Genomic DNA, 16,652 nt, shown 5'->3' with positions numbered 1-16,652 from the left:
CTAGTACTATATTTGTCAGAGGAAGTTCTTCTGCTACGGTTTGGTACTTTCAGATTTGAATTATCAATTTTCGATGGATACTACCATGTTTCCATTTTGATAACACCATTTTCGGTTTTCTTGTATTATTAACGCCATATTCATTTCTGACATTATCATTATTAACTTCATTTTTGAGAGAAATGTGAAATTGAAAGTGATTTTTTGGACTTTTTAAATATTATTATGTTATACCTAAATTTCAAAATTAAAATGCAAATTACAAAATAATACATATTCATGTCCTGGTCCAGCGAGAAAGTGATTTTTGAGTCTCAGGGATGTGAAAAATTAATTTTAACGCACTGAAAAATTGAAAACACATGTGAAATTCCCATATGTGCACAATAAGCAAGATTTCACGACATGGTGGCACGAAAAAGGGATTTTCACTGCCTGAGGGATCGAAAAGGTGTTGTCACGGGCTGGGCGCTCGAAAACTATGGACATGTCAGGAGTTGCGGCCTAGGGCAGTGATAATCGGACACATGGCATGTTTTTGCGTCTTAGGCGCGCGAAAACTGTTGGCCCTATCCCGGCCGCGTGGCCTCTCCTCCCCTCGGTGCCATTTGCGAGTTCGGCAAAGTGCTCAGTTCACGAAAAAGAAGGAGGGAGGAGGAGGAAGGAGGAGGGAAGGAAGAGGAGGAGGACAAGAAGAAACAAGGTAAAAACTTATGCATTTTTGTAAGCATTGTTTTTTGTTACAATTAGATATTGGTAGAAATAATTAATGAGTATGAAAATAAATTATAAATTTAATAATGTTTTTGTAGATGTAGAATTTAATTTAAAGTATATGGTAGTTGCCATAGAAACAATTAATATTAAGTTATAATTATTAAATGGATGCAATATTTACTATAGGATAAATGAGTTGGGAAATAAAATATAGATTTTGTAATGTTATCATAGGTTTACAATTTAATTTGAGGTATTTGGTAGTTGTAGATATCCATAGAAATAATAAAAATTAGGTTGTAATTATTATATGTGTGCAATATTTATTTTAGGATATACAAGTCGGAAAATTAATTATAGATTTAGTAATGGTATCATGGATGTGCAATTTAATTTGAGGTATTTGTTGTATGTTATACATATAAGACAGATGTAACATATATTTTATTTGAGACATTTGTTCTACGTTTAGTTAGGTTTTGTTACATCCCAAAATCCATAATTGCGTAATTAAGTATAAATATGCTTCTTAAGCATTATGTTTAATTTTGTGTGATTTTGCTGTGTAACGGTAAAGCAATTAGTTTAAAATTATTTGGATGAGAGAGAGAAAATTGGGAGAGAAAATAATAGAAATTGCATTGAAAATACCCTTTTTTCTAACATGTGGGCCCCATAAGTGGCCCCACCATCCCAAATACTCAAGTGGGTAGCCCCACCTACCCTCTCTCTTTCCTCCCTCACTCCCCACGCCTCCCACTCTGCAGCACAATAGTTGCAGCAACCCTCCCCCTCTCACTCCCCTCTCAAGCTCTCTCACTCTCCCTTGGATTTCTCTATCTAGGAGCAAGGCCAAGGTATGCATGTGGTACCATTGTATTCTCTAGCTCATGAGCTGCTCATTTATCCAATTCATTTTCATTTTCGTGAAAAAATCGAGTAGTTTTTGAAGTTCTTGAGCTTTTTTGGAGCAAAAATGGAGTTTTGGACAAATATGAGTTCTAGAATCGTGTTACTAGTTGATGAGTAAGTTACAGTACCCTTGAACTACCCCTAATATGTTCCCTTTAAGCTTGGGAAAGATCGCAACTCGAATCGACCAAAAATACATTTGAGAGCAGTTTTCTGGGCTGACTTGGATATTCCGGCCTTACCCGGATACTCCGGGTTCAGCAGAAATCGCCCATCGAATTGTGTTTAAAATTGGTTAGAGTTTAGGGTGCGAGTTGGGTTTAGAATCGTTTGGATAGGGCATATACACGTGTGTGTAGCACAGATTTGTAAAGTGGGTCGAATCGACTGAGAAAAAAAGTTATGGAAGAATCCAAGTTTGTATCACCCGGATAATTCAGGTAAGCCCGGAGACTCTGGGTAATGGCGTTAGCAAATAACCGAGAACCTCTCCCGGAACCTCACCCGGAGTGTCCGCTACATCCCGGATAGTTCGAACCAGTCCGGAGGTTCCGGGTTAAGTTAGAATAGTGGCTAACCGAGCACCTTCACCGGAGGATGGCCCGGAGGCTCCGAAACCCGGATATTCCGAATTCACTCGGATACTCCGGGTCAATCAAGTAAAAGGCAGTAACCGAGCGTCTCTTCCAGAGGTTCACCCGAAGGGTCCGAACCCGGTTACTCCGAACTAACCCGGATACTCTGAATAGCTGTTAGTTTCCAAATTTTGTTTAGATCATTTAGTACTGCATTGATTCGCATGTCTTATACTTCTAGCATGTTGTTAAGCATTGTGGCATATATTGTTGCATTCACTCATGCTCATCATTGCATGTGCTCTTCTTTAGTGAATAAAGAGCCGGAGCGAGAGACGGCCGTGATCAAGATGACTTCAATCTTTCGGATTTCTGCGAGTGTTGCATGGGTAACTATAGGCAGCTACCTTAGCAGCAAGGCAACAACTAAGCATATTGCATCTGTAGTGTGATCATTTGGGCGTGAACATCAACGGTGTGAGTGGGTGGGCTTGTAAGAGATGCTAGTTTTCTCTGGGAGTAGTTCTAGTATCTCCGCGTGCGAGCGATGCATGATCCAACTGGTTGGGACTTATTGGAAAAGGTTGACATGAGTACCCCTTGTATGGATCTGTGTGGTCATGCAAGCCGTATGGTCCTCAAGTCGTGTGGGTCCAAGAGTATCCCTTGCAGGGTGTAAAAACATCTCAAAATGATGCGCTCTCGGTCATGAGCATGCTTCTGTCCATCTGCATCGGTCGTAGAGTTTTCGCTTGTGGTTGATGGTTGGATATGTGGAAGATGGTTGAGTTGGTCCTTGTTACATGTATGTTCTTATGGTTCCAATTATATATGTTTAGTTGGTTATGACAGGGTAGATTTATATTGTTGTTTGTTAAGTTAGTTGCTCACACATATATGTCTAGTTTGTTTACCGCTTATGTTTAACTTAACCATGTAATTTTTCCTTGCTAATGGCTCAATGCATAATCCTTGGAGCCGAGCAATGTACATGTGCTCTATATGGTTTAAGTCTTGTGAGTACCTTCGTACTCATGCCTGTATTTTTAGGTGCTACTAGTGAGGAAGAGTCGGTGTTTGACTACTTCGTGGCTGCCAATCAGGGTGGCGAGAAAGAGTAGTGCATCCTACTCTTAGAGGTCGTGCTTTTGGGGTGGGGCCTAAGAGCATGTGGCTCTAGTCTCTTTTGTTGCATAGTTTTATGTTTCTGCTGCGTAGTTGTTGTTACTTTTTTTTGTAAATTATTGGAAATGATTGCATGCTAAAGACTTGTAATATAAATATTAATTATTTGCTCTTTCTTAAGCTATATTGTGATGCTAAATGTTGGAATGCATGTGTTCCGATCTTGGGCACAAAATATGAGCCGGGACTACCGGGATGATATTTTGTTTAATCATCGAGGTTGCGATTATGAATAATGATCCTCCTGGTGATTAATTAGAATATTATTTGGACGATTCCCCACAGTTTTTATACAGGTTTTGAATATATAGTAAACTATGTAATTTTATAATATTTGTAATGCTATAATCCTAGACAATATAATTTTTTATTTATACTAAGAATAATTTTATTTCATTAAAAATTATGTCATGTCATAAATATGTCTCGAGTATTATAGGTCTTAGAGTAAATTAAATATTTGTAGGTAATCTTTTTCTTTTTAATATTATTTTAGATTTACGTAATTTTAGGAATATGTTGTTATAGATCTATGTAAGTTTAATTAGAGGTGTAAAAGGAATTATTTACATTTTATGTTACGAGGAATTATATTAGGTACATGTAAGATTCAAAAAATTTGATATTGAGTGTGAGATTAAGCAATTTAGAGAAATATAGTTATTGTTTGCTACATTAAAGTTGGTCATATGAAATTAACTTGGTAATTTATTCGATATATTTATTTTAGGTTGTAGTTATGTTAAACACTATAAATCTAAGAGTTTACTATAGAAATGGTCAAATCCGTAACGATCCATCGAGTGTTAATTTGAGCAATTTTCTATTTACTATAATTGAGCACCCAAAACTTGAGGGTACAAGGATAATGGAGATGAGAATGTGGTTCACTCAGTATTTTCAGTTGAACCCTGGCATTTATTCCGTTATGGTGTATTGTATGTGGACTCATACGTTAGATCTAGTTTGTTGGAATTTAAAAATTGGTGTATCGGACGGACAAGTGGTTAAAATAGTTGGAGTAGTGCAGACGTCGTGGGGCTAAGTTTAATATATTGGTGCATTTTTGTCCAAGAGAAGTGTATGACAATAGTAGTTTAGCGACACATACAGAAGAAGATAATAGGCGGGGGCATGTAGTGTCGAGGGAAGAAGTTGAGCAACGGCATACAATTGAGGCAAATATTGTTGTGCATAGGCAGGCGGCAAAGGTTGAGGGTTAAGCTGATGCAGGGGAGGAAATTGATGAAATTGTTGTTGATCTTGAGATTGTGGACTATAACGTGGTGCATGAGAAATAATCTTTATTGCAATCTGCAAATGTGGAGAATGATGATAATGATGACAACGACGACGATGATTCCTCTAAAACTGTCATCCTAGATCAATGGAACTTGTATGAGAAAGCGAAGATGCAAGTTATAGAAAATCATGATTCCCCTTATGGATCAAGTATGATTCACCTAAATCAAGTCTTCTCCAATCAGTCTGAAATGAAGGATGTAGTGGCATGGTGAGCAGTGACATCACATAGGAAGGTACGGGTTGCTATGTTGACTTCAGAAAAGTACAATATGAAGTGCAGAACTCCTGGATACAGCTTTTATGTTAAGGCATATAAGCCGAAGCATTCGACCAATTGGGTAGCTGGAAAACGTAGGACTAACACAAGGGTACGTTTGTAGTAAGGTCTATCCCCATGGATGCAACTTCCAAGAGTTCCACTGTGGGTATCTGGATGAGAAGGCTCCGTCCTTTCCACCAACCTAGTAGGTGATTTCTTACCAGTGGCAATCTTTGTTCTCATAAGACATGCTTCATTTAGTGATAGAGTATTATATGTCATTGTAACTTATCATAGATCGTGTAGGAATAGGATATGAGTCGGTACATGTTGCCTTATATACATTAGCTATAGGCATGCAACGAATGCTTACGACAAGCCTTATATGTGATGTACTTTACTTTTCATCAATGAAATGGTTTGGATTTACCATTTCACCAATACATTTTTTCCAAGCACAATGCTCTCATAGGATTCTCTGTCTTCCATGCAGATGTGATAATACTTTTTGCTGAAATTTTGCAAAACGAGATAACCACACAGAGCAATAGCTTTCACAGGAAATATTTGTCAATCATCAATGACACAACTTTTTCAGCTTTCAAAGGGAATTCTTGCTCATTTGTCCTTGCGCACAATTTTTCCATCCTCTAGCTCTGAGCCATGTCCATGAACTCAGTTCATGCACTAGCCCCCAGCAACCATGAATAACCCCACCCTAAACCATAGATATATCACTTCTTCCTCAGTTTTCTCAACTGCAATGTCTTCCTTAGTTCCATCAAACCCACCCAAAAAGCATTGAGGAACTTTCACCTCCTAGGGGGTTGAACCACTGATGTACTTTTATGGTGATTTTTGTAGACTTCGTGAATCACAGGACATATTCTACACCTATGATAAATGCTTCTTCATGTGTGCCAACCACCAGTGCAACCCTCTCGATACGGATCGTATAAATACCCACCAATATAGCGACACAGATCACTCTGGTACCACTTTTCATACGATATTTTGCACTTTATTACTAATTTTCCCTCTTCTTTCATTTGTTCAGTTTTCTCCACTTATTTGTGACTTCATAGAATGACCGAACATAGAGCAAAATGAGCATCAGAAACATTGGGTCGAAATAAACACGCAGTGGAGGAGACAAGCTTATGAACGCCAGCAGTACGAGGAACAACAGGAGGAACTACGTCTCAAATGACAAGAGGAGGACCGTATAAGGAAGGCAGCGCATGACCGCGTCGTAGCTGAAGCATGCAAAATAGAGAGGGAAATGAAGTAGGAGAGGTCTGTCGCGCCAAGGCGGCAGGCCCTAATGTCCAGAGAAAAGGCAAATATCATAAGTGCACTAAGTACAGTATCTATTGTAATTCAAGCTATTTTTACTCTCTAAGGTATGTTAGATTTAGCATCGACTATTAGGTTAGTGCTTAGGCGTACCATACATATCAATATTTGTTTTGTCATCGATATATGATTAGGGTCAATTCGTGGTACGACGAAAACCGCTACGTCTCATGTAATATTTATCAACATATGTAATGTTTATAAACTATGTCCTATAGTCGGACAAGTGATTCTACGATTTTTTTCATCTTTCCATTCTGTATAAGAAATAAGTTGAATTGTAAAATAAAAAGTGACAAATATTTTTACACTAAATATCTTTTTTGGCGATAGAAATAAAATTTTCGCTGAATAGTTTTTTATGCATACAATGAAGTTTAAATACATTTTCCGATTTTCCTTACAACAAATAAGTTAATTCGCAGAATGCAAAAGCAACATAATTTTTTGCGTATTTTCTAGCTTGCAAATCATATTTTCGCGTGGTCAGGACTTAAAAAGAATGTTTTCGTATGCTTAGATGTGAAAATATTTTTTCATGTGACTTGGACGTGAGAACTAAAAAAGATTTTATTTAAACCTCAGGATGCGAAAAGCCCTCTCTCGTCGGACCAGGAACGTGAATATATATTATTTTTATAATTTTCATTATTTTTATATTATTTTGAAATTTACATATAAAATAATAATATTAAAAAAATTCGATTTTTTCACACCGTTTTCATCCCTAAGCGCATCCATGCACGTTCACTGCGGCTCTCCGGTCCGCACGGGCGCAGCATGCACAGGTCAACAACTTTCAACGGCCGGACGCCACCAGTCCCGCTGTCGTCATCAGCCCCGTCACGTTCCCACCCACCTGGCCACCCCACCATTAACCTGCCCTCACTCACCGACACGCGGGCCCAATTGAATGTCTGTCCCACAGGTCAATGGCTAGAGTTTCGTCTCCGACGGTCGCTGCGGGAGTACTCACACGCTGCCGCGGCGCTTCGGCGGAAGCGCTCGGTCGCTGTCTCTCGCTCGCGCACACACGCATCCACCCATTTCTCTCGCTCTCTTTCTCTCTCTCTCTCTCTCCCCATCGGAGGAGCACGCGGAGCCAAAACCCAGCCGGAGCAGAGACGCACCCGAGGAAACCCTAACCGCTCGCTGCGCAATGGCGGTGGGGCGGTGACCTGATCTGCCGGGCGATGGGGAAGTCGGCGGGGGACCCGCCGGACTCGGCTGGAGGAGGCAGCGGAGGAGGAGGAGACGGGGAGGAGCCGGGCGAAGGGGGCCGCGGGCGGCGGCGGCGGTGGCGCTGCGCCGTGGCGGTGCTGCTCGGCGCGGCCGTGGTGCTGTCGGCGCTGTTCTGGCTGCCGCCATTCTCGGCGCGGCGGCGGAGGGAGGAGGAGGCACGCCTGTACCGGTGGGGCTTAGGTGAGTGTGGAGCCGTTGGGCGGTGTGATGCGGAATGCCGGTTGCTTCCTGTGGCTAGGCGGGCTCGATTGGGAGTTTTCGGTTGCGCACGTGGCGGAGGGTTTGATGACTCGAGCGTTTGTAGTAACGCAGAGTTCGATGGCTCGCGATTTTGTCTAGTTTTCGGCCGTGCTACCTGATTTGTTTTGCACACATGGTTTCGAGTGAATTGAGCTGTTATTTAGCAGCTGTGTGGTGAATTCGACATGTCCTGGCTTTGGTTTCAGTGAATTGTAGATTTGTGGTTCTAGTAGGGGACACTATTTGCGGTTATTTCCAAAATTATGGTTGGCCTGCTGGGAAGTGTCAGTTAGTCTACTGTCTGTGGCGATTGATATTTAAAGAGGACCACTCGATAACTTCAAATTGATGCTTAGCTGATGGTGGTAGGGAGCTGTTTAGATGATACATGCTACTTGCTAATTATTTGCCCTGAAACATGTGTTGTAATTGATAGCTTTAGTTATGGCAAATGCTAAATTTCAGGCGCCTGCTTTTGCAAAATGTTTCAGGCTACAGTCTTCTAGCTCCCACCCGGCGCCCGTCCCGCTAGCCGTGCCCCGCCTCCCGCCCACCCCCAGCCGTGTCGGATGGTGTTCCCGCCGCCGGATCCACGCCCGCCACACCTGCCGCGCTAACTCGGCCGATTCACACTCCCTCGTCCCATCCTGGCCCACCGCCCGCGGCCGGGGGCACCCCATGCCCGCCTCCTCCGCCGGCCCGGACAGCCTCTCCCGGAGCTTCCTCTAAAGCCGGCGACGAACGACCCCTCCCCCCCCGGAATCAATCCCCACTAGGAACCTCACCGGCGCCTGCTGTTCACGGGCGCCTGAAATGTAGGAAGTGTGTTTAGTTATATGTTAGATGATTTGGTAACCTACATTGCAAGGCTATCATCCTGGAAATTTTTGTCACGATATAAACATTGATGCATCTGACAAAAGTGTGCAGGCAACCTGTACAAATCATAATCGATCCGTCTAAATAGCCTAGCAATTGTTGTGCATAATAATTCAAATTTCACAAATTCAGATTCAACCCTATATGATAACGGGTGACATTGGGGGTTATACCGTTATAGTGCACTTGCCCTCTACCTAGTTGTCAAACAATTTTTGACTGAAAACATGTTACGCTTGCTTCAACTGTCTTATTATTGCATTACATTTTGTCTTCATGAAACAATTTTTTTCTTCCAATTCTCTTATGGGCCTTTTTTTACAGCTGATGTGGTTGCAAGCTTCAGGCTGCAAAGGATGATTTCCGAGCTTAATGACAATAAATCAAAACTTGAGTATGATATTTTTGAAGAGATAGGCATCAGCAATTCTGCGGTATGTTTTTCTTTCACTTATTATCCATAATGATGGTCCATGTATTAATTTATTCCTTCTGTTACTCCAGGTGTCTGTAATTTCCTTGGATCCAATCAGTGAATCAAACTGGAGTACTGTAACTTTTGGAGTTTGGCCTTACCCTAGTAATTCCACCATATCACCAACAGAGTTAAGCATATTGCGGTCATCTTTGGTGTCCTTGGTTATACAGCAGTCTGTCCTCCATTTGACACCATCGCTGTTTGGGAATTCTACTTCTTTTGAGATCTTGAGGTTTCCTGGTGGCATAACGATTATACCTCCACAAAATGCTTTTGTTCCTCAGAAGCCTGATGGCTTATTTAATTTCTCGTTGAACTTTCCCATCGACTTGGTACAAGACAAACTGAGCGAATTGAAGGCCCAGATGAAATCCGGGTTATTTCTTAATGATCGTGAGGTCTGTGCTTCTCAAGTTTTAATTCATTGTTTAAAGATTTATTCACGAACTGTCTTCCATCTAATGGATACTGGAGAAATATTTCCATTAAAATCACTTGGTCAATACAAATCAGTATTATTTGTGGATTATCATTTTGAACCATATTCTTGATATGTTTGTAACATTTATAATGCATGAAAGAGCAGAAAATCAATATTTGAGCCATTGACATGACCACAACAACTAAATGAATCATAAACTAATGTAGTTTTTGACATCTCTTAGTTGCAGATTTCTGAATCGGTGTACTAACATAGGAACAGAATACTAGATCATGGATGTGAATTTAGTCATTTGCTATTTGCCACTCAGGCATTCCAGTATGGTTCACTGACCAGAGAGAACGTAAGAAATTGCCTTATCATCAATAGTTGTCAATATTCACCATTAAAATCCGTATGCTTGCTGAATACGACAAGAAAGCGCTTGGTGAAAGACTTGTTTCTTCAACCTTTTTTTAATGTATTCTCTGTTGATTATTATTGCTAGTTATCAGTTATCACAAAAATACATGCTATCCACCAATCCTGAATCTAATTGTCTTTTAAGAGTGGAAAATTCAATTGATTGCTAATCTTTTCATACCGTGCTTATAATTTTCTTGTCCAAGCTTAGTTTTTGGTTGTGCTGTACCACAAATGCTTCTTTTATCCTTGATGTAACTCTCTCCTTTCTGCAATGCAGATCCTATATGTCACATTGACAAATCTGTATGGTTCAACAGTTGCACCTCCTACTGTTGTTCAAACATCCGTTCTCCTGGCTGTTGGGGCAGATAACAAACCGCCATCCTTGCAAAGATTGAAACAGTTGGCTCAAAGATTGAGAGATTCTTCTTCAGGAAACTTGGGTTTGAACCACACTGTATTTGGCAGAGTTAAGCAGATTAGCCTGTCCTCTTATCTTCAGCATTCACTGAACAACGCAGGCAATGCTCATTCCCCAAGTCCAGCTCCTCAACCCTATAATCAACCTCACTCAACCCACCAGAATCAAAATCATGACCACCACCATCATCACCAAATTCACCACCACTACCACCACCATGACCATAGTTATCAGAGTTTGCAGCATTTGACCCCTGCTCCTGCTCCTCTGCACAGCGCGCCGACTTTTCTGAGTTGTGATTCTACCTGTACGCACAAGAAAGAACACAGCACTGCTGAGCACCATTCATCTCCCCACGGGAGTCCTCCTCTACTACCCCCTATCGCACCTGTAGCTTCTCCAAATAGTTATGAAGCTTCAGGTCCATATGTAGATCCACCATTATTTCATCCAAGGATTCCATCATCTCCACTTCCTGCTGTGTTTTTTCATGCAATGCCACCGGGTATGGGAACCTCCAAGCCTGCCAACAAGTTCTCATCAATATCACCTGCGTCATCTATCTGTGAGTTATTTTTCTACTGATTTTTCGTAATATATCTTTTAGAATATATACGTTTTTGAGGCAAATTATGTGTCTGGATTCATTTTATAATACTGTAAGTTGTAGCAAGAATTGTTTGAATCATTGATCTAAAAAGTAGATATTGACCTACTGACATTATTTTATACTCCAGTTAAACAGTCATTTATTGTGTACCAAATTGGCTTCTTGCGGTGACAATCCTTGATGCTGGGTAGTGTCGAGCGTGGTCTATTGACCAATAGTGAGTCAAAAGTTTATATTCAATGTTTCGTGACACTTTTGACTCACTACTTTTTTCTCTTGAAGCAAAACTTTAGTAATACAGTTAGATGAAATGTTTGAAACTTTTAAGTGAGTTATGTCTGCGTAATATTACTAAACATTTGTATAAGTTGTTTTGATTTATTATTTGGAATCATAATGTTTGAAAAAAATCCCTATGGGTAATGCATATAGCATGACAGTTGCCCCCCCCCCCCCCAACAATATAATGGGCAGTGCAGCTATTTTCAGTAATCAACACCATAACTAGAACTTACTGAGAAACTGGTAAAGCAAATAATTTAAAATGGCACTTATGCGGAGATATAGTGAAATGGATATTGATATTTGTACTGGTTTTACACTTATGTTGAGTTATAGTGAAATGGACATTGATATTTGTGTTAATTTTGAAAAGGGCTGGTGGGAATTACGAGGATTCAATATCTTGATAATTCCATTGTGCATAAGAACCATAAACATAATATGAGGGACAGGGATTCATGTACCTCTTGTCTTCTTAATGTAACACTAGAGGAAAATTTGAGGATTGATCACAATATTAAGAGCTGCTTGTGAGTCTGTGACATCTGTTAATTTGTGTTACGTGCGGTGTTACCAGATAAGTTAGCATAGTCGGATTCCAGTAAATGAGTTAGTTTAGGATTAGGATCAGAAGGTCAGTCGGATTAGGATATGTTAGTAGAGTTAGTTAGGCTAAGAGGATAGAGTTATATACGTCAGCAGAATTGAGCTCGGCTAGGAGAAGTAGAGTCAGTGGATGGAAAGAGATAAGTTGTAATCAGGGAGGACTCAAGATGGAGTCTGTTTAGGACTCAAGTCCTAGTCCGTTTAGAATCAGCCAAGCTTTGGATATAAAGAGCAGCCGCACCGCCCTTCAGGGAAGCAAGCAAAGAAGAATTAATCTAAGTCTCCCTCAATATTTTAAGTCTCTCTCATCTATAGTCTAATCTCTCATCCCTAGCAGCTGACGTTGCCTGGCTATCCTTCTGACGGATGTTTACACTGTTATGATCTTAGGATCATAACAAATGGGTATCAGAGCCCATGTCCTCTGGCACTGAACAGGAGCAGTTCAAGGCGTTGCTCACTGCGCATGAAGACCTGCTGCGAAAGGAATTTTATGAGGGCCTCAACGACATCAAGAACGCACTGGCCGACGCTACGCATGTGGTGAATGGGATCATGGAACGCATGACGACACTCGAGAAGCTCACGGGCGTGGAAGGCATGCTGATCACGGGTGACACCTCTGTTGCGATTGCATCAAGCGCGGAGACCACCGTCGGCGCAGACCTGCCTGCCAGGTGTTCGACGATATGCTTGAGTAGCGGCAACGGCGCCACCAGCGCTGCTACCACGTCACCACTAGTGGTTATCACCATCGCCGATCACAACGTGCATGCTGCTGCTGCTGCTTTAAGCACAAACACCGCCCTCGACACCAAGCCACCCATTATCTCTTTGATGAAATGTTCCGACAACAACAACAACAAGCTAAGGTCTGCGACCTAGGGTTCACAAAACCGTTTGAAGTTCGGAAACCGCTTGGCGGAGATTTTTCGAAATTCGCGAATATCACAAAAACCGCTCAAAATTCGGTGAGAATTCGCTCAAATTCAGTCGATCAAATTTGTAAATCAGAGGCAAAAACCGACCGAATCGATGATTTGATAACCTCTCAATTTGAATCGAATACCGATTGAATTGTACCGAAAATCGACCGCATTTCGTTTGTGATAGAAAACCGCTTGAATTCGATTTAAAGCCGCTCGGTTTATCGAAAACCGCTCAAGTTCAACAAAAATAAAAAAAGCTCAACCTTGTAAAATTGATAAGTAATTCATCTGAGCTTCAAATCAAGTGAAACAAATTTTGTTGGTTTTCTTGTAACATGATTGACATGATAAAAGTATTTATACTCATAAAAAAGTTGTATATTTTATGTGAGAAAATGTATTTGCTAGACCTAGTTAAATGCATAGTTAATTCTTTGCTAATCCAAAAATCATGAAACCAATTTTTTTGATCTTCTTAATGTCTTTTAAAAATACATGAACTCATGAAATAGTTATTGTAACACGCATAATTGTGTAAATGAGTTGCAACTAGATTAATTCATAACTAACCCATCACATCTCCAAAATTAGTGAAACCACTTTTATTAGTTTACTTATACTATGCTTTATGTAGTAAAAATAATGGTAGATTTGAAAAGTTAATTGCAGTGTTGTTTCTTAACATGTTCACTTTATGCTTGTGAACTTTGTAAAACCATGGAGAAATTAATAGAACTCTAAATGAAGTGAAACCAATTTTAAAGATCCTCTTAAGATACGTCCTACATAAAAAAATGTGTTTGCATGTTAAGCTTTTCCTTAATGTGATGGGCCAAATCATCATGTTCATACGGCCTATTTCAGCAAAAAAAAATTCAAACTTCCTCTCCGTGAAATATGACACAGACGACATTATTTTTGAATTTTTTTACAGAAGGTCTTAGAATTGTCTCTAGTATTTTTAGAATTTTTTGTGATTTTTTTTTTAAAATTTTGTGAATTCAAATTCAAAAACCAATTGATTTCTAAATGCGGTGTGGACTGAATTGGCCGATATTCGCAAATACCGAGCGGTTGAACGATTTTTCAAACCCTGCTGCGACCAAGCTGGCCGTGTTCCTGACTTCATCAACGACTACCGTGTTGCCGCCACACCATCTGCAGCCTTGTTGCTGGCATCTGCACGGACGACGGTGTGGGATACACCTTTTGTCGATGTGGAGGTTGTTAGGACTGCAACCATGGCCACCACCCTACAGCTCGAGGACGAGTTGTCTCCGAATGAGGAGAGAGATGTTATATACGGTATTACCAGATAAGTTAGCATAGTCGGATTCCAATAAATGAGTCAGCTTAGGATTAGGATCAGAAGATCAGTTGGATTAGGATAGGTTCGTAGAGTTATATATGTTAGCAGAATTGAACTCGGCTAGGAGAAATAGTCAGTAGATGGAAAGAGATAAGTTGTAATCACAGAGGACTCGAGTCCTAGTCGGTTTAGAGTCAAGCTCTGGATATAAAGAGCAGCCGCACCCCCTTCACGGAAGCAAGCAAAGAAGAATTAATCTAAGTTTCCCCTAATATTCTAAGTCTCTTTCATCTATAGTCTAATCTCTCATCCCTAGCAGCTAATGCCGCCTGGCTATTCTTCTAGCAGATGTTTACCTCAGTTATGATCTTAGAATCATAACATTGTGACCTGTGGTGTTAGACCATGGAACTCACGGACTAGCTGTTACCTGAATACCTGGGCGTATAGAATGATCAAACACCAGGGTAGCACATAGAATGATTATGTAATAGCTCAAATTTTGGGTTACAATCCTATGTTTGTGTCTTCCCTACATTATAATGAGATACTGATATTGAAACCTCATCCTATATCATGTGAAGTGACTGAGTAATTAATCATAACTGATGGTACATATGAAAGTGAAGTACTCAGACTTTGTTGTGTACTTTCCTGACAGAGAACAGAATAAATATGAACATATGCAATCTGTATCTTTAAGACTGTATCCTTTTGTTGATATAATCTGATGATTTTTCTGATTCAAAATTTATCCTTTTGGTGGTTGCTGTCTAACACATCTGCAATAACATGGTACAGCGTTTGCCCCCAGCTTATCTTCCGACTGGTGGGTCATTACATCACTTCTATATCTGCCCATGCAACTATTGTAGAGATGGAATGTTTCTCATCCAGGCGATGAAGTTCATGCTGAAGCTTGGATCACTATTTTGCAAATGATGCTGGGTATCGAAAACATTGGATGGCTGTCTTTGGTCATCCCTTACTGGATGTAAATATGTGTATAATGCAGCAGAGGAGTGTACAATCATGGCAGTAATGATGGCAGGCCCACAGTTGTCTTACATCCCCTGTGCTGCTTTGTACAATCATGCGCAGATCAAATAAAGATATTGCGTTTTTGTTGAAGGTTATCATGCTATTGATCCAGTTTTGCAGTATCATACGGTGTTAAGTTGTAAATACAAGTTTGAGAGTAGACGGACATTTTCCAAAATTTAGAAGTAGCGATAGTCTGAGCACTTTCGCTTAATGGAAAAGGAACCTGTCTTATGAAGTATTAGATTGTCATCCAGCTGAGAAGATTCACCCAGGAGCCGACACTAAACGTGTTGATATCATCAGCCAGGAAACAGTGCAGTCATTTTTCTCTGATGTTGACAATTTCACTCACTGAATTTATTGCAAAATGCATATTGAGGGGGTCATCCTAGCATGTTCTATATTTTTGTATGGTATCTTTCATATTTGGACTTGCGTGGGCACTTAATCATGATTTTGTGTTCCTTTAATTCATTGTTCCATACTGGTAGCAGGACTTGATGTGACTAAAGCTTGTATCAATCGCTGTATGCTTTACCCATCTTATTCTGCGTGTGAAAAGGTCGCTTTCCAGTTTTAGAATCTGTATGAAGATTTGCTGAGACCCGAGACCCTTCAAAGAGAAGCAGAAGACTGATGGAGCAGAACCATATGAAATTCTTTAAGTGTTCTGCGATTTCCTCGAAGGCTGCCAGAATCATGGTAAGTTCGTACCCAAATACTAATTTGCCTAGAAGTTATTGATCCTTGTAGCACTTGAATCTGTATTGTTACGTTGCAGGTATTTGGTGTCTTTTGCAAGACGATCTTTCCCAGTGGTACACTTCATGGTTAAATTGGATTGATGCTCCATTGATGACCTGATGCAGTCTTTCATTTTCAGGTACAGATCTTTATGCAATGGATTAATTGTTTTTAGACGGAATCAAGTAGGCAAATATGTACTACAATATAGCTTCCTTTCTTGGATTCCAAATGCTGTTTGACAATCAGTTGAAATTCACTCAGAATGTGTTGCTTTACAGGTGTGCTTGTGGCAATGGGACCCTATTGGTTGACGGAGTCATCCAAGCAGCTGTCAAGGACATTGCTGCAGGTAGTGGGGGGTCATTTCCCGGGACGAACAAGGAAGCGACGGAGGAAAAATGCAGAGAACTTATCAAAAGGCGACGAGGTCCAGCAGAATGGTAAGCCATCATGGAAAATCATGACAAGAAAGTTGCATAAAAACGACACTGCTCAGTAAATACAATAACAGCTAATTCACCATGTCGGCTCTGTTGAAACTGTTCCTGACAAAAAATTTAATTTGCTGCAAGATCCTGTCGTGTGACTCTGGAAACAAGAAGAAATCATTTACCATGTCAGCATAACGCAGCTTCCGGTTGGCAATCTTCCGCGATGCTCATTTGTTGGTGGCACACTGTTACTTGTTTGAATTTTTACTGGACCACAG

General features: G+C 40.5%; 1 protein-coding gene across 1 annotated transcript; it reads left to right on the top strand.

Annotated features, from left to right (window-relative positions):
• Positions 1 to 7,347: 7,347 nt before the first annotated feature.
• Positions 7,348 to 15,288, top strand: LOC133912515 (uncharacterized). Its single transcript, XM_062355298.1, has 5 exons — positions 7,348 to 7,731; positions 8,995 to 9,104; positions 9,175 to 9,546; positions 10,273 to 10,981; positions 14,954 to 15,288. The coding sequence occupies exons 1-5, from the start codon at positions 7,503 to 7,505 to the stop codon at positions 15,025 to 15,027; spliced, it is 1,494 nt and encodes a 497-aa protein (XP_062211282.1). The 5' UTR covers positions 7,348 to 7,502; the 3' UTR covers positions 15,028 to 15,288.
• Positions 15,289 to 16,652: the final 1,364 nt, after the last annotated feature.

Source organism: Phragmites australis, chromosome 3 (assembly GCF_958298935.1).
Source record: "Phragmites australis chromosome 3, lpPhrAust1.1, whole genome shotgun sequence".
NCBI lineage: Eukaryota > Viridiplantae > Streptophyta > Magnoliopsida > Poales > Poaceae > Phragmites > Phragmites australis.
This window is presented reverse-complemented; position numbering and strand designations above follow the sequence as displayed.

Coding starts and splice junctions, on each gene's coding strand:
- LOC133912515 (XM_062355298.1), top strand. CDS start 7,503: ATGGGGAAGTCGGCGGGGGACCCGCCGGACTCGGCTGGAGGAGGCAGC. Junction 9,547..10,272: donor TATTTCTTAATGATCGTGAG/GTCTGTGCTTCT, acceptor TCTGCAATGCAG/ATCCTATATGTCACATTGAC. Junction 10,982..14,953: donor ATCACCTGCGTCATCTATCT/GTGAGTTATTTT, acceptor AACATGGTACAG/CGTTTGCCCCCAGCTTATCT.